This window comes from Python bivittatus, unplaced genomic scaffold (assembly GCF_059951505.1).
Source record: "Python bivittatus isolate LINGU-HERP-01145 unplaced genomic scaffold, Pbiv_v1 ctg000430_np1212, whole genome shotgun sequence".
NCBI lineage: Eukaryota > Metazoa > Chordata > Lepidosauria > Squamata > Pythonidae > Python > Python bivittatus.
Genome location: NW_028277071.1, coordinates 3,116,700 through 3,134,453, shown reverse-complemented (window position 1 = coordinate 3,134,453; position 17,754 = coordinate 3,116,700). Strand labels below are relative to the sequence as shown.

Below are 17,754 nucleotides of genomic sequence, written 5' to 3'. Positions count from 1 at the left end.
CAACATCAATCAATATTTTTACCCAACATTCTAAGGATTGTCATGTTACATTAACACAGTGGCAAACTTTTCATTTGAATAATTTTTCACTCTTTTTAAAAAACAAACAAACCAAGAGCTAAGCTAATGTAATATATGAGTATATTTATATCATCTTTTTTAATATGCTCAAGAGATTATTCTGAAAGATATGCTATTTTTTTCCTTGTTTATTCTACAATATGAATTATATATAGATCCGAGTCCTCCTTTAGATACTGTATGTCCAACATGATTATGATTTGTGCAGGGCAAGTATAGGGTGCATGGGTGGGGGAAGGGTTGTTATGAAATATGAATTTTGAAACAAATTTTCCCCCTGGCAAGAAACATCAATTTGCAAGTTCAATGCAGCAAACCTTGTGTTGTGATGTTACCATACATGCTTTCTCATTCAGGTGTTACTGTGGCTGCAGATACCATATATGTAGTTTTTACATCCATTTCTTCATTCATCAGCATATGAAGGAGACGTAATATTGCTGGAATAGCATTGCGTTTTACTGGAATAAAAAGTATCTTTGGAAGACATTCATCAGATTTTTTCCCTTAATATTTCCATCAGATTTGGTCATTTTCTATTCAATGTTAACCTTTTCTTTTTGGGGAGCATTTAAATTTTCTCCCTAGTTCTCCAAGTTCCCCATTCCTCACATCATTGTCTCTCTATAGTTTATAGTGCATTATATTAAACTGTCATTTTTTTCCCCCAGTATGTGGAAGTCAGAGGAGAAAAATCTCTCTTAAGCAATTGGTTACAATTAAGGATTTTTAAAAATTAATTAATTTGCTTAAATAATTTCTAAAACCATCCCCCAACATGTTACTCTGAGCAGAGTACATCAATAAAAAATGAAAACATCCAAAACAGTGGTTAAATAAATTCAGTACAAAAAAATATATAGCAAAAACATGATAAATACATAGCTGAGGTTGGGCATAATAACCATTCACTCTCACCACAGAATAGACTCATCTACCATCTTCACAGCTCTAGAACACTCATGATTACTACTTCTGTAACTGTTGGATGGTGACTTCTCTGTGGATGTTTTGTGGTGGAGGTGAGATACAACCAAAAAAGGCTTTGTTTCTGCTCTGCAGAAGCCAACACAGTAGAAATAGATTTTCTGCTGAGAAATCTTGCACTATTGGCATGATAGGTCTTGAAACAAATGGTCTGTGGTACTATTTAAAGTAGGTAAGACTCATAAAATCATTATTAAGAATTTAGGTGACCCATGCGGACCATCTCCAGCAAAAGCTGAAACATCTAGTTCATAGGCATAGTGAGGAAGAGTCTACAGGAATCAGACATACGCATTTCAATTTGTACATCTTCCTCTTGGCCTGATCACATCACTTACATAATTCATGGTCCTGCAATTATTCATGTTTCTGCTTACAAATTCAGCTGAGTCAGGGAGAGTGGATAGGTACTTTACAGCACCAAGATCTCAACATGTTGCAAACATAATGTTTGAATATTACTTACAAAATGTCAACACATTTTTCTTTCTTTCATGGGCAGATGACACCTTTCTCCCTGTGTAATGATTACTGCCCTTCAGGTTACAGAAAGACCAAATTAGAAGGAAAACCATTTTGCTGCTATGATTGCATTCCATGTCCTCAGGGAAAAATCTCAAATCAGACAGGTAAGATGTTCTGAAAAATATTGGATATCCTTCAGCATATAGACATCACGGTAAATATAAACACCCATTTTCCTAAACATGTACAACTTTTCACAACTGAGTAGACCTATTTCTGCTGGAAAAAGAGGAATCTATGAACAAGTCATTTTCACTTTAAAATTATTTCATTCTTGTGATTTAATGTAAGCTAGAAGGTTGTGAAAATAGTGTTTAGGAGGTATATTGAATACCTCTTCTACAAAGGCTTTGACTCCTTTGTCTGAACCACATTTGAAGCTTTTCCAAGTATCAGCTGAAAACCAACAAATGTTGACATATCTCTTCCCTCTCCACCACAAAAATCCACTGTAGGATGAATTCATAAATATATTTGACACATATATGCTTCTTAATAGAATTCTACTAATAATAATAGTCTTGCATAAAAAGATGAAATGGAGTTCACATGAGGGCACTACATCATTTCACTTAAAATAAACTTATAATATGTGTCTTTAAATCATAATCCTCTGACTGGTTCATTCCCAACCATTTTTTATTATTATTTTCTATATATATTTGTCTTCCAGACATGGATGATTGCTTTCAGTGCCCAGATGATCACTATCCAAATAAAGACCATGATTCATGCATTCCAAAATATATTAGCTACCTCTCTTATGAAGAAAAATTGGGCACCAGCTTAACTACAGTAGCTCTTGTGCTTTCCTTCCTCACAATTTCTGTGCTAGGAATCTTTGGGAAGTACCATGACACTCCCATTATCAAGGCCAACAATCGCAGCCTTTCCTACACACTTGTTATCTCCCTCCTCCTTTCCTTCCTCTCTAGTTTACTTTTTGTTGGGTGTCCAGTGAAAGTGACATGTCTCCTTCGCCAGACTACTAGTGGAGTCACCTTCTCAGTATCTATTTCTTGTATCTTAGCCAAAACCATGACTGTGATTCTTGCTTTCATGGCCACCAAGCCAGGATCAAAGATAAGGACATGGGTTGGAAAAAGACTAGCCCTTTCCATTGTGCTCTCCTGCTTCCTTATTCAAACTCTTCTTTGTATTGTGTGGCTGGGAATCTCACCCCCTTTCCTAGACTTTGATATGCACTCCTCCATGACTGAAATCATTGTGGAATGCAAAGAAGGGTCAGTTGTCATGTTTTATTGTGTCTTGTCTTTTATGGGTTCCCTGGCTATTGTCAGTTTTTTTGTAGCTTTCTTGGCCAGGAAGTTACCAGACACCTTCCAGGAAACTAAATCTATCACTTTCAGCATGTTGGTGTTTTGCAGTGTGTGGTTGTCCTTTGTCCCTGCCTACATGAGCACCAAAGGGAAATACGTGGTGGCTGTGGAGATCTTCTCCATCTTGGCCTCCAGTGGTGGGCTCCTGGCTTGTGTCTTTTTCCCCATATGCTACATCATCATGATGAGGCCTGATTTGAACAAAAAGGAGAATTTAATAAAAAGAGTGGATTAAAATGCTTTGTCAACAAAAGTTTATTTCTGTTTTCTTTTACCAAGAGTGTAATCATTAGATTATTTGTAGTGTATTCTCCAGGCAGCTGTTTTGAGCATTGTTGTAAAGGGCTTTTTATGAGCATTTATAATTCTTTCCATAATATGAGGAGTTAGCACTAAATGGTGAAAATATAGATTTAGCTGGTACATTGGTTGAAGGTAACAAGCAGTTGTAGTTAGTAAATCATTTTTCAAGCCAAAGTTAGGGATTTTCAAAGGGTAAGATTTGCACAATTTGAGGTAACCCCAGTAGAAATCCTCCAGTTCATTGATGGAGTCTTTATTTCACAGAGTGGGCACATGTAACCAAGCATTAATGCAGCAATAAAATCTATTTATTACTTTTATTTAATAAATGTGTAAGGCTGCCATCTATTCAATCAAACTTTAGGCAGTGAATATACCTTATAAAGCATCAGCAATAAAACAAGCAAACAACAAAAATCCAGGTCATGACAAAAGCATGTTTTGACAGCTTAATATGGACTTCACACTTTAGCAGCTTCTAAAATACCTGAAAAGAATTCAGTTTTAGAATCTAAACCTACTTTTTTTTTTCTGTCAAAAGCTGAGGGAGCAGTTCAAAATATCTGTAACAAATATATAAGAAGCTTGGATCAAGAATTGGAAATTCCAATCCTTTCAAACCAACAGTCTCAAGTTTATGTCCTGTCCTTTATAGTTGAAATTAATCCATCAAAACATTGTTTTTTGTATCTATTGGACACCATCTAGAATGGACTAATGATTGGGGCTTCCAGTGAGGATTGATTGATTGATTGATTGATTGATTGATTTATTTATTTATTTATTTATTTATTTATCAGGCTTGTCCCCGCCCATCTCCCCCCAATGGGGGATTCTGGGCTGTTTACAACAATTAAAACAAATAAATACATAATTAATGTATAGTGGTGCTAGCCAACCCCATTTCTGATGACCTCCCTCCGCACCAGAGGCCAGATGGCAGAGCCAGGTCTTCAAATCCCTCCAAAAGGCCAGGAGTGAGGGGGCCTGTCTCACCTCTGGGGACAAGATGTTCCAAAGGGTGGAGGCTACAGCAGAGAAGGCCTGCCTTCTGGACCCCACTAGTCAGAGTTCTTTTCCCAAGGGGGTCCAGAGCATGCCCTCTCTGTGAGATCGGGTGGGACGGGTTGAAATCATGGGGGTGAGGTGGTCCCTCATGTAGCCTGGCCCCATGCCATGTAGGGCTTTAAAGGTGATAACCCACACCTTGAATTGGACCCAGAAGCAAACCGGTACCCAATGCAGCTCACGAAGCAAAGGTGTTATATGGGTCCTTCTTCGGACCCCATAAATAGCTCATGTGGCTGTATTCTGGACCAGCTGAAGCTTCCAGATACTCTTCAAGGGTAGCCCCATGTAGAGCGCATTGCAATAGTCTATCTGGGAGATAACAAGGCATGAGTGACCGTTCGAAGGGCATCCCGATCCAGGAAGGGGTGTAACTGGCGCACAACCCGGAGCTGTGCAAAAGCCCTCCTGGCCGCAGCTGCCACCTGCTCTTTGAGCAGGAGCCGTGAGTCCAGGAGAACCCCCACATTATGCACTGGGTCTGTCTGGGGCAGTGCTACCCCATCCAGCACCAACAATGAATTAGAGCAGGTCAAACATTTTAAATACTTTGGCCTAGTATCTCAGGCCTCTAGGAAATTAACAGCCCAGGTAAATTATGCCACTTCTACTGCCCAACAGAGCATCCAAGCAATAACTAAATTTTGTAGACAACAAGGTACAAATTACATTCCAGCAGCAGTCAAACTGTTTATGGCTAAAACAGTTGCCCATCTATTATATGAGATACAACTTGGCCCATATATAAACTTAAGGGCTTATGAAGCCATTCAATTGAATTTCCTTAGGACTTTGCTCGATACCCCAAAATGTACCCCTAATGCAGTCTTGAGGCTTGAAGCTAATGTGCCAAGCATTAAGACCCAGGCCTGGACCAGGATTCTAATCTCAGGACTCAGAATCATGTTTGACCCTACTGGCCTGATGCCTCTGATGTTGTCAGACAGCTACCAATCTCATTGGCACCGTACTTGTATAGAAGAACTTGGCAGCCTTGGCCTCTCTCCAGAATATTTAGGCCAATTAACCCTGGAAAAGGCCAAAACAATAGCAAAAGAAAGAATTAGGGACCTTGATCAGCAAAATGATATCACCAATGCTCCTGAATTCTATCACCAATTGTTATACAGCTGCAAGCCCTCTACTGTCAAGTATCTATACAGTCTAACCCTAAGCAAACATAGATGGGCCTTTTCCAGACCCTGCTTTGATGCCCTCCCTCCAGTGCTGCTGGCAGGAAGATGTCATGGGACTCCTTATTTATTTAGACTTTGCCCTTGTGGATCCAGGGAGGGAGAAACTCTTGCTCATGTCCTTTTACAGTGTCCTTTTTATGATGCCCCAAGTCTTGCTCTGATCTCCCCATTCATCTCTAAATATGAGGGCTGTACTAATACTTAGTACTTTTTAAGGAATGCTGACTCGACACTCACACTCCAGGTGGCCAAATATCTGTTATCATGTTATACAATTGCACAAAACTTTGAATTAGTTATGTTGTTTTATTGTCTTATTGTTTCCTTCTTTTCCTGATAAAAAATTATTATATAGTTTATTTTTACAAAAGCTGGTTAAAGTCCATAATAAACATATTTGATATTTGACAGCAACAATTAATAAAAGTAGACTGCTGACTTATTACATAGTGAAGCTGATGAAATATCTCAGCAGTCTGAAAAGACAGACTGCACTTAATTCCTCCACAGACATCATTGTTTCTCTACAGATTCTGAAGAGCACCAGGGGCATGAGGAATTAAATATAGGTATAAAATGCATCAGTCATCAAATCCCAAAATCAAAATTGCATTTTTCTGAGTAGCAAGCAAAAAGTCCAAGAGAGGTTTCCATATAGAAACAAAGCTAGAGAATGTCTTCTCTTTAAGCAAAGTAGTCAATTTTGCCATCTCCGCCAGTTCCGTTAATTTCATTATCCATTCTTCTACTGTAGGCATTTGTAAATCCTTCCATTTTTGAGCATATAAAAGTTTTGCTTTAGTTATCATATAAAGAAATAAGTTTCCATATTGTCTTTCCATTTGTTTATCCATCATACCTAAAAGGACGGTCTTTGGTTTCAATTGCAAATCCATTTTCAAAATCTTTTGAATCAAAATACATATCATGTTCCAGTATGCCTTGGCTTTTTCAGAAATCCACCATAGATGATAAAATGTACCATCATGCTGATTACATTTCCAACAAACATTTGAGGTCCCTTTATACATCATAGACAATTTATCAGGTGTCAGATACCAATGGTACATCCTTTTATAAAAAATTTCTTTTAGCGTATAGTTAAGAGTGAACTTTAAACCTTTATTCCACATATTTTCCCAGTGATCCAGCATTATGTGATATCCAAAGTTCTTTGCCCATTTAACTATACAGTCTTTAACATATTCATCTTCCAAATTCATCTTTAACAAAAGCTTGCACATTTTAGCAATAAGATGTTCATCATTAGTACACAAGGCACATTCAAACTCAGTTTTCTCAGTAGTAAATTCATAACTTTTCTTATCTAATTTAACAACTTTCCAACAACTGTGTGCACGTAAACCATTGGCAAACACCGCTTTCCAGTTCTAGTACCCTCTTCTTCAGGTTAGGTTGTCCTTCAGAAAAATTATAACAAATTTGCATATGTCAACCAAGGTTGCTTAAGTGTCATTTCTCTTTTATAAAAAGCTTTAGGGAAAAATTCCACAAAGGAATTTTTGGAAACAGTCTTACCTTATATTTATTCCAGACTCTCAATATAGTACATCTAATAAAATGATTCTTAAAATGAATGTTAACTTTCACTTTGTCATACCATAAATATCCATGTCATCCAAATCTTAAATCATGTCCTTCTAGCTCCAATAACCTCTTGTTTTGTAAAGGCACCCACTCTTTCATCCATACAGACAGCAAGCATCAAAAAATAACTTTAAATCTGGAAGGCCTAATGCACCTCTTTCTTTGGCATCCTGTAAAAGTTCATATTTTATTCTTTTTTTTTTTACCTTGTCATACAAATTTAGAAATACCTTTCTGCCATTGTTTAAATGGTAAATCATTTGTCAATATCAGTATTATCTGAAAAAGAAAAAGCATTCTTGGTAAAACATTTGTATTAATTACTGAGATTCTACCTAATAATGACAACTGCAATTTACCCCATCTTAATAAGTCTTTTTAAATATTATTTCAAACTTTAACATAGTTGTTTTGATATACTATGCAATTCGTATTAGTCAATATAACTCCCAAATACTTAACCTTTTTTCCAATTTTGAAGCCAGACTGTTTCATCAATATTTCTTGGTCTTTTATAGTCATATTCTTAACCAACTTCTTTGTTTTTTGTTTATTTAACCTTAAATGCAGCGAATACACCAAAATCTTTCAATTTCTTCATTAAACATTCAATTCCATTTTGAGGTCCCTGTAAAATCAAAACTGAATCATCCACAAAAGCTCTTAATTTAAAACTTCTTTTTTTGATTTGTAGGCGCTTTATATTCACATCTCATCTAATATCTCTATTTAACACTTCCAAAACTAAAATAAAAAATAGAGGAGACAAAGGACAACCTTGTCTTGTCCCCTTCTGTATCTCACATGGTTTTCTAAGTTCATCATTAACAATAATACTTGCCTTTTGTGAAATGTATATCAATTTAATCCCTTGTATAAAATTCTCACCAAAATCCGTATCTTTCAAAACTTTAAACAGGAACATCCAATTTAAATTATCAAAATCATTCTCCTCATCCAAAAAAATCAGTGCTGCTTGCTTCTCATTATATAAATATATAAAATAACCCAACCTGCTCATTACATTCAAAATAAAAGTTCTTCCCTTAAAATTCCCATTGTTACATCTCTGTTACTATATTCAGATTTGATATCTATTTTAGCATACAGTATTTGTTTGACCTGTCAGATTCTGATTTATACTTCAGTAACAGTTTATAAATTAAACATAGCAAATAATCAAAATTGTGTGTTACAAGATTTTTGAATTCAGGGTTCAGAAGTCTTTCAATATTCTCCCTTGTTTCTGCAATTCTTTTAGTGCTACATTTCTTATTTAAAAGTATTGAAACCAATCAGGTACGCTAGGCCATTATGAGGTAAGAGTCCCAAGACCTCTCATCTTTGTCTTATTAACAACTAAATCTTATAATTTATTAACATTCTACAGGAGAAATGTCTTATCTTCATAAAAGTAGACATTCAATAACAAGGCAAGGAATGGGGCGTAAACCTGGGCTTATTTTTTTCAGTGTTTGACCCAGATATTAGAGGGCCAGCATTTAGTTCAGGAGGTGACTATTGAATTCACATATAGCTTAAAAAAAAGAGCAGCCAGAATACATCCCTGATTCACTCCAATCCAAAAATGCAAACAAGGTTTTCTAAGAAAATCGCAGCTGTGATAAACAGCCTGGAGGCTCCTGTGTCATGCATGACTTTAAAAACACTTTTCCTTCCGACAGCTTTTCTTCCAGGACATCATTCTGTGGATATACAGGAATGGTACTTGTGTAAAGAATTAATGTCTGCCTTGGTTAGGTTTGCTAGCTGGCTATTTTGTTTCTCATCCTTTGGCAAATTTAGATGGAATGTTATTGTAGGTGGAAATCTCCTGTTATGTCTTATGGAGAGTCTCAACTCAAGCTGAGTTTCTGCATCTCCTTCTCATTCAACTTATTGATGACTCAAGTCATTCTAGTAAATATATTAAAAAAAAAAAATCCCCTCTCACCCCTATGGTATGTATGTGTTTGTATAAAAAAAAAATCCCCTCTTACCCCTATGGGTGGTACGTGTCTTCCTCAATCTCGGGTCCTCTACCAGAAGCCTGGGAGTTTGAGGGTTCTGCACAGTATCTTAGCTGTTCATAGCACTGCACTCTTCTGGACAGAGAGCTCGGATGTTGTTCCTGGGATCTGTTGGAGCCATTCTCCCAGCTTAGGAGTCACAGCCCTGAGCGGTTCTACCACCAGTAGGACCGCTTTGTCCTTTACTTTCCACATCCTCTCTATTTCCTCCTTCAGGCCCTGGTACTTCTCCAGCTTCTCGAATGTAGATTTCATATTCAGAAGTCAACTGGTATCAATAGAGACCTGTTCCTTTTGAGATTATAGTCTTTGTGGGTCAGCACATAGGACTATGAATTCTCTCTAGAGGTCTCTGTCTCTCTTTTTGTTTCTACTGAAGAAAAGCGGAACCAGTTCCCTGTTACAGACAAATTCTGGTAGCCTTAAATACATGGGATTTGGAAATCCATGTACAGCTCAGGGAATATCTGCATTTCTTTATTTTTCATTGCAGGTTATATCATTTATAGCACATTCGGAAAATTTTCAAGATATTCTGAGAATCTGTATAAAATCTATCCAAGCAAGAGTGCTCAAGATAGGACCCACCTTGAAGTTCTAGGCCTTTTGATTTTTAGCATCTCATGAACATGCACAGATTTCAACTTAATGCTTAATGCAAACCTCATGAAAAACATTCTTCAGAAGTTACTTATCTGTTGTGATCACATTTTCCTTCTGGCATTCTCTGAGATAAGTCATTACAAAAATTGGTGTAATTGGACCATGGGAATAAGTTGTAAAATCTCTGTACAATATCAGGAAAAACATATTTCTTTCCTCACTGTTTTGAATAATGAAGAACTCTGGTGAGGTAATCATCCGCCCTGTCCTTATAATCTTGAATGACTTCTCCTTTCAGTTTGACAATTTCCTATAAAATACAACAAGACATTACCAGTCTGGTCCTTTAAGACTAAAGGGTGCTTCAAACATTCCCTCTGAAATTAACTCAATAGCTAGAAGTTTGTTCTCAACTTCCTTGGCCTTCCAGTTGAATCCTGGCTGTTCAATTGGAGAATATTCCACTGGTCATGGGGGAAGTGAACAGTTTTTTTACAGGAAGATTTTCATATCTTGCAGTTGGGATGTTGGTCTTAGGGATGCTTCCTAGGAGTGTTTCCAAAGTTTCTTTTTCAAAAGGCACTAAAAGTGACCCCAGTCCATTTCCCCATAAATACCATGAACCAGGGGACCTCATTCTTGGTGGAATAATTTCTCAGAGCTTTGTAGTGTCAGAGAAGATCACATTCAGAAGACATCTTGGGAAGACTTTTTTCTTGAATTTATGTAAGGAGTTGGATGCTTTAGACTTCTATCTGTGTCCTGATAATCATCAGAAGTAATGACAGTACAGTTTGCTTATGGTTTGTGGGGGGAGGGAGGTGGGTTGGGGTGGGGAATATCTGCTTCCAAATTATTTTTTCTTTCTCATTTCAACAATCTAGGAGGAGAAGGAGGAGCTGTGGCATTAACATTTGAAATAATATTTAGAAGCAATACTATCCATCTATCATCACAAACACAGAGACACGCACATGCAAACATCTATATCTATATCAGTTCTTATGGAAGTCAAAATTGTTTAAATGTTTTAAATCTCATATGTGGATATTTGTCTGTCAAAGAGCAGAGAATCAAAGATCCAATCTTTTTCACTGTCTGCTTTCCAAGAGAGAGAGAGAGAGAGAGAGAGAGATGATACATAGATAGATAGATAGATAGATAGATAGATAGATAGATAGATAGATAGATAGATGGAATATTTATTTCAGTCAATGACCAGATAAAACAAAGCATATATAAACTAATTACAGCAGAAAGTCTTCCTAGAGAAAATTCCAACTTGGCAATTGTTGAACGCTGTGAAGGTAAGCATTTGTTGCTACCTTTGAAAAATCACTAAGCATTTTATTTTAGAAAAACTAGAAGGGATTCTCATCTGTACGAACTCTCCCCTGGAGCTACTGAAATTTGCAGAGAAAGGACAACTGCCTTCACATTAAATTCCCCTTTTTTTTAGGGAATGAAGAGCATGATCCAGATTTGAAAATGGCTAATATTAGTTCTACCATGGATCTGCTGAGAAAATTTATACAAAAAAATTTGTAAAAGTAGGATTAATGGTGGAATTATATATTTAACATTTAGCTGTTACCTTCCAAAATAATGGTAGTGCATGTGTGGAGATATTTCCAATATATCTGATATGAAATCAGATAGTAATCAAGTTCAGTGTTATTAATATTGCAAGTGGGTCTCTCAGCAAGCAATTGTACTGAAGGGATTTATTATTTTTAATTGAATTGCAGATCACTAACTCAGACTTATCAACACATCTTGGCTCTTGTTTTTGCTATAAAAGAGATTAATGGAAATCCCCAGATCTTAACCAATGTCACCCTTGGCTTCAACATCTATAATAACTATTTTAATCCAAAACTTACATATGCAGCTACAATGGAACTTCTCTCCACACCAGAGAGATTCACCCCAAACTATAAATGTGATTTCAAGAACAATCTGGTAGCCGTCATTGCAGGACCTAACTCAAATGATTTTCTTCACATAGCAACTATTCTGAGTCAATACAAGATTTCACAGGTATTTTTTTTTTTCATGAACAGAAAAAAATGAAGAAACCCTCCACAATTCCCTTTCCTGTTATATAGGAAAGACTTTGAGATCTGTGGGGTGGATATTGGTGGGCTTCTATTATTTCTGCAGGAAAACTGGATAAATGCCACATTCCTCTTTTCTTCACACTAACATAGCCCTAACTATTAAGAAGTGTTCATTGGATGTAAAAATTACTATAAAATCAGGATCCCATGATCCCAGTCTATTGCAAGCAACACAATCATAGGAAGAAAAATATGCAATGTTTATTAGGGAAAGAATGCATTTCTTGCGGAGCAAACCCTTCTGCTTTCTTGCGTTCATACTGCTTTTCCAATTGCGTTCAATTAGCTTGCATATACTTCTTCTCCAGAGGTGAATAGACCAAATCAAGCAATTCCCTTCCACTGGATGTTCCCAAATGCTGATTATCAATATCTTGGGATTCTCCAGCTGTTACTATATTTCAGTTGGACGTGGATGGGGATATTTTATATTGGCATTGGCAGTCAAACAGAATTATTGCTCCGGAAAGTATTGCCTTTCTTTTCACAGCATGGCATCTGTTTTGACTTCATTGAAAAGTTACCCAGTGGGATGTTAGGTGAGGCTGATGTGATTTTGGAAGCAACTTATGCCAAAATAAGCCTTGCCTTGAACAACAAAGCTAATACAGTGATAATTCATGGAGAATTTCAGAGTGTACCATCTTTATGGTTTTTACTTGAATTTTCAGAATATCATGATATGGCAGGAAAAAAAGCAAAGGTCTGGATCATGACAGCAGATGTGGACTTTTCATCAGTTCTGCTTCAAAGAAGCTGGAGTGTTCATTTCCTCCATGGTGCTATATCTCTGGCAATTCAGTCACAAGAAGTGTCAGGATTCCAGAAATTTGTTGAAATGAGGAATCCTATATTGCATAAAAGAGATGGCTTCCTGAAAGAAATTTGGCAGCAGGTATTTAATTGTCTGCTTCTAAATTTTACTATTGGGCCAGTGGAAGGGAATATCTGCACTGGAGAGGAGAAGCTGGAGACTCTCCCTGTAACCATGTTTGAAACAAGGATGACTCCCCACAGTTACAGTGTCTACAATGCTGTCTATGCTGTTGCACATGCTTTGTATGCCCTCTATTCATCCATAGACCAGCAAAGATCAGGGGTGACATGGAAACATTTTCAACAGCAGTCATGGAAGGTAAATCTCCTGATCCGAATAGTGCAAGGTATCTCACCATACCTATTCATGCAAAGCAAAATTATAAACCTGTTTTGTTTAACTGAGCCCTGTCAGATGTTTGTGTCCTGCGATCTTCCTATTTCCATGAAGAAGAACCAATGTTTTCTTCATGTCGGGTGCATATATTAAAATCAGTAGCTCAAGCATATCTGCAGAGCAAAAAGTTGGGGTGAGCTGCCCCATGCTTTGTGTTCTATACATCTTTAGTTAGTATTTTTGTTTTCATTTCTATGATTGTCTTAGGTTCCAATTCTCAGCTATTACAATGCTGGTCCCATAAAAGCTCATTCCAAATTGGAAGTGAATTATGTTCTTTTCTTACATGACAACCTTTTATCCATGTTGGACTCTTATCTTCCTGATAACATTCATTGCAGATCTTTATTTGGTTTTGATTTTGCACTATTTTGCACCAAGAAGAGACTCAGAAGAAGGAATCTTGTCTCATTTTCACCTTGAACCTCTGATCCAAACTTTTTAATTTTTTTTAAAAGTATCTCCCTGTAAATTCCCACTAACTAAATCTAAGACTTCCTAAGTATGCTGCCTGCCAGATATCTTGGGATCATGACTCATTTCTAATCAGAAAGACATATTTTTTGTAGTTTAAATGGGATTTGTAGCAAACATTTCATAGGATGATCCTCTATTCCAACTTCTGTATATTTGAGTTTTAGTTTTTGAGTTCTCAGTTCTAGAACTAGCCAATATTCCTGCTTTCCAGTACTCTATTGATACTCCTGTACAACTTTATTCTACTTTGCATATAAACAAGATGCTTATATCTTACAACTATAATCACATGCCCATCTCACTATATCAGCATAAGTTTGCATAAATGGTTTGTTCATCCTTTTCTCTTTTTCTTTTTTTAATTTTCATATTGGCATCATATATTTTTGTAAAAGAAAAGGGAGGTGATGAAATGATGCCAGCCTCATTTTGACCCTGAATTGATACAATTGAGATTTTTCAAAATATTTTCCCATAAAAATTAATCCTATGAATCTAATAACTCTGCAAGATCCTTATATAGACACTTACTTGTTTGGAGGTGTTCAATATATTAAGTAAGACATATTAGATTGTAGAAGAATTTTATGTTTTGTCCATAAGAAATAAATATATATTTTTAATAATTTGTGGGAAATTTGTTCAGAGATGATGCCTGCAAATCCTTATTAATCTTTTTTTTGGGGGGGGAGGGGAAGCTTAAGTTCCCACTTCCATGAAGACAATGATGCAATCTTATATCTAATCTGCTATAACTGCTGTTTTCTTATTTGCTGGCATTCATCGTATTGGTAATGCAAACATTTTGCAAAGCATTAACAATAAACCATCATACAATACTTTTATGTCTTTTCCAACTTTTTCATCCTTGCTGTTCAGCTTCACCATGTTCTGAGAGGTGTTTCATTTAATAACAGTGCTGGGGACAAGATTTCCTTTGATGAAAATGGTGAATTGGTAGGAGGATTTGATATTATAAACTGGGTCACATTCCCAAACCAGTCCTTCCTTAGAGTTAAGGTTGGAACCATAGATACAGAAGGACTCTCACATCAACTGCTGACCGTTTCAGAGGATGACATCATCTGGCCCACCTGGTTCAATCAGGTAGAATCCATCTCATGTCCACATTGATTTATCACTTTACCCAATATTTCAGGGATGTTCATGTAAAGCTAACACAATTGCATTATTTTCTGTTGAGTATATTTGTCTTAAAAAAAAAAATCTAAGCAAGAGCTGAGCAAATCACATGACATTATATATTTATTTAGTAGATTGTCAAGTGATTATTCTGGTAAAATATATCTTCTATTTTGCCTTGTTTTGAATCAATCATGGGAATTGTTGGGGTATTTGAATCCTTCTAGGGTTAGGTTCAATATCCAACTGTTATATGGGGGCACAATGCATAGGTTAGATGACAAATTGTGGAGTGGGACCCAAACTGTACACTTTATGGGGCACCCTCAGCTATGGCCACTGGATTCAAAGCCCTGTCCTTTTTATTTAGTGAGCAGAGCATACAGTACACATTAAAAAGGGTAAGGATTTGATTACCAGATGTGTGTGCCATTTGGAGTCAGTGACTATCACTGTAAATGCACCTGGAGCCTTATGTACTTGTATGTGACATTGCAATGCAAGTATCAGCGAAGAGCTTCTGTTGTGATATCACAATACATTTTTCCTCATTGTGGAGTCACTCTGCCTGCAGAAACATATGTTAATTTATTCACCCATATACAAAGGAGATAATGTTATGCTATGGTGCTTTGTTGTTTTGTTATTGTTTTCTTTTCTTTTCTCCTTGAATAGTTTTATGCAACTTATATTAAGATCTAAGCAATGATCTCAAAAAGTATATTGGTAATATCAAATTTGTGAGATTCTTTTCCAAATGTCTTCAGCACTTTATGGATATTTCTGGTAATTTTCTGTTAAATTGTGAATTTTCTTGTGGGGAGAATTTCAGTCCTTCCCTGAAAAATACTTGACCAAATGAGTTCCCACCTCATTTTGCCAAAACTGCAATAGGAGAAGAATTATGAGCACAACTCTGGTTCTAATGTTAATATTGCTGAAGTTCATCTACAGAAGCACACAGTATATTGTCATCTTAGTATGCCTTTTGAGAACAAACAACAATATGCAGATTGCAGAAAATGAGTAACAAACAGCAAGCAAACTGGGATAAAAGAGATTAAGAGACAAAAATTCAGTGTTGCTGAATTTATTTCCATAGTCCTGTGGAAAAGATTCTGATATCAATCAATCATTTAATGGGTTTAAGTATATTGTTTTCTTGGCATTGGCCAGAGGTCTTCTTTCAAGAGTGTCCCTTTGGACTACTTAGCTTTGATTTTCTTCAGAACCAGAGGTAGCCATAGGATCCAGAGGTTAACCTTACAATCATGAAATGTATGTCACTAAATTCATAATTTAGGTGAGCTAACAGGAGAACTCCCTGCAACAGCTGAAACATCCAGTTGACATGTGAAGTAAGAACATCTTCCTTTTGGCTTGATTGAATCACTTTTATGAATCATGAGCCTGGAATTATTTATGTTTCTGTGTGCCATTTCAGCTGAGTCAGGGAGGATGGAAAGATGTTCTTCAGTGCCACAATCTCAAAATGTTGCGATGACAATCTGTGAATATGGTTTCCAAATCAATTAATATATTTTTCTTTCCTTCATGGGCAGGTATCGCCTCTCTCCCTGTGTAGTGATAATTGCCCTCCAGGTTACCGAAAGACTCCAAAAGAAGGAGAACCATTTTGCTGCTATGACTGCATTCCATGTCCACAGGGAAAGATCACCAATCAGACAGGTAAGAGATGTTATGAACGATACCGGATGTCCTCCATCATTTAGACATCACAGTCAATTTCCTAAACATGTCTAACTTTTCACAACTGAGTACCCCATTTCTCCTGGAAACAGAAGAGTGTCTAAGCCAAAGTTTTTCTTTTTAAAATTCTTTCTTTCTCTCTTGTGATTTACTATCAGGTGAAAGTTTGTGAAAATATTGATGAAGGGAATATGGAATACATCTTCTATTAAGGCATCTTTCAAGTCCTTTCAAGCTTTGGTTGAATTCAAACAATTTTGATATGAATCATTTTGTTATTCACTGTGGGATGGTTCATCAATATCTTTGAGATATTTATGTTTTTTTTAAAACAAACAAACAAATAAATAAATAAAGCAAAAGTATTATAAAATGGACTTTGGTCAATAATTTTCACCCAAGCAGAAATCTACAAGAAGAGACTATGCCATTGCTGCTGTATTTGTTGTTGTTGTTGTTATTATTTACATTTATATACTGTATCACCCAACTCTCTGTCTTCCAACAACTCATTTGCTTTAACATACATTTCCAATATATTTGTTTTATATCATCATTCTCAAACTGGTGGCTTCTTAACCATCTCCTGACTTTCTAATTATATTTGCTTTTCAGACATGGACAAATGCTTCCAGTGCCCAGAAGATCAGTATCCAAACCATAACCAGGATTTCTGCCTTCTCAAGTACATCTCTTACCTCTCTTGTGAAGAAACATTAGGAAGCAGCTTGATGACAGTGGCCATTACCCTTTCTTTCACCACAGTTTCTGTACTAGGATCTTCCTGAAGTACCACAACACTCCCATTGTCAAGGCCAACAACTGCAGCCTCTCCTACACCCTCCTCATCTCCCTCCTCCTCTCCTTCCTTTGTTCTCTGCTTTTCATCGGTCGACCAGTGAAGATGACTTGTCTCCTTCGACAACCTGCTTTTGGGACCATCTTCTCAGTTGCTGTTTCCTGTATGTTGGGCAAAACTATCACTGTGGTCTTGGCTTTCACGGCCACCAAGCCAGGATCAAGGATGAGGACATGGGTGGGGAAAAGACTGGCCTTTTCCATAGTTCTTTCCTGCTCCCTTATTCAAACTCTTCTTTGTACTGTGTGGCTGGGAATCTCACCCCCTTTCCCAGACTTTGACATGCATTCCTTCATCTCTGAAATTGTTGTGGAATGCAATGAAGGGTCAGTTGTCATGTTTTATAGTATCTTGTCTTCTATGGGCTTCTTGGCTATTGTCAGTTTTATTGCAGCTTTCTTAGCTAGGAAGTTACCAGATACTTTCCAGGAAGCCAAATCCATTACGTTCAGCATGCTGATGTTCTGCAGTGTGTGGTTGTCTTTTGTCCC

The 17,754-nt window shown here is 36.7% G+C and overlaps 1 protein-coding gene across 1 annotated transcript; it reads left to right on the top strand.

Moving 5' to 3' along the window:
* The first annotated feature begins 12,276 nt into the window (after positions 1-12,276).
* Positions 12,277-17,192, top strand: LOC112542316 (vomeronasal type-2 receptor 26-like). The gene is made up of 4 exons (XM_088143986.1): positions 12,277-12,996; positions 14,431-14,508; positions 16,257-16,383; positions 17,020-17,192. Exons 1-4 carry the CDS (start codon positions 12,277-12,279, stop codon positions 17,190-17,192), a joined length of 1,098 nt encoding a protein of 365 aa, XP_088000112.1.
* Positions 17,193-17,754: the final 562 nt, after the last annotated feature.

Bases quoted from the DNA above. Each gene is read 5' to 3' on its own strand.
- LOC112542316 (XM_088143986.1), top strand. From the start codon at position 12,277: ATGGGGATATTTTATATTGGCATTGGCAGTCAAACAGAATTATTGCTC. The intron at 12,997-14,430 runs GTAAATCTCCTG...CTTGCTGTTCAG, and splicing joins TTCAACAGCAGTCATGGAAG to CTTCACCATGTTCTGAGAGG. The intron at 16,384-17,019 runs GTAAGAGATGTT...TTTGCTTTTCAG, and splicing joins AAAGATCACCAATCAGACAG to ACATGGACAAATGCTTCCAG.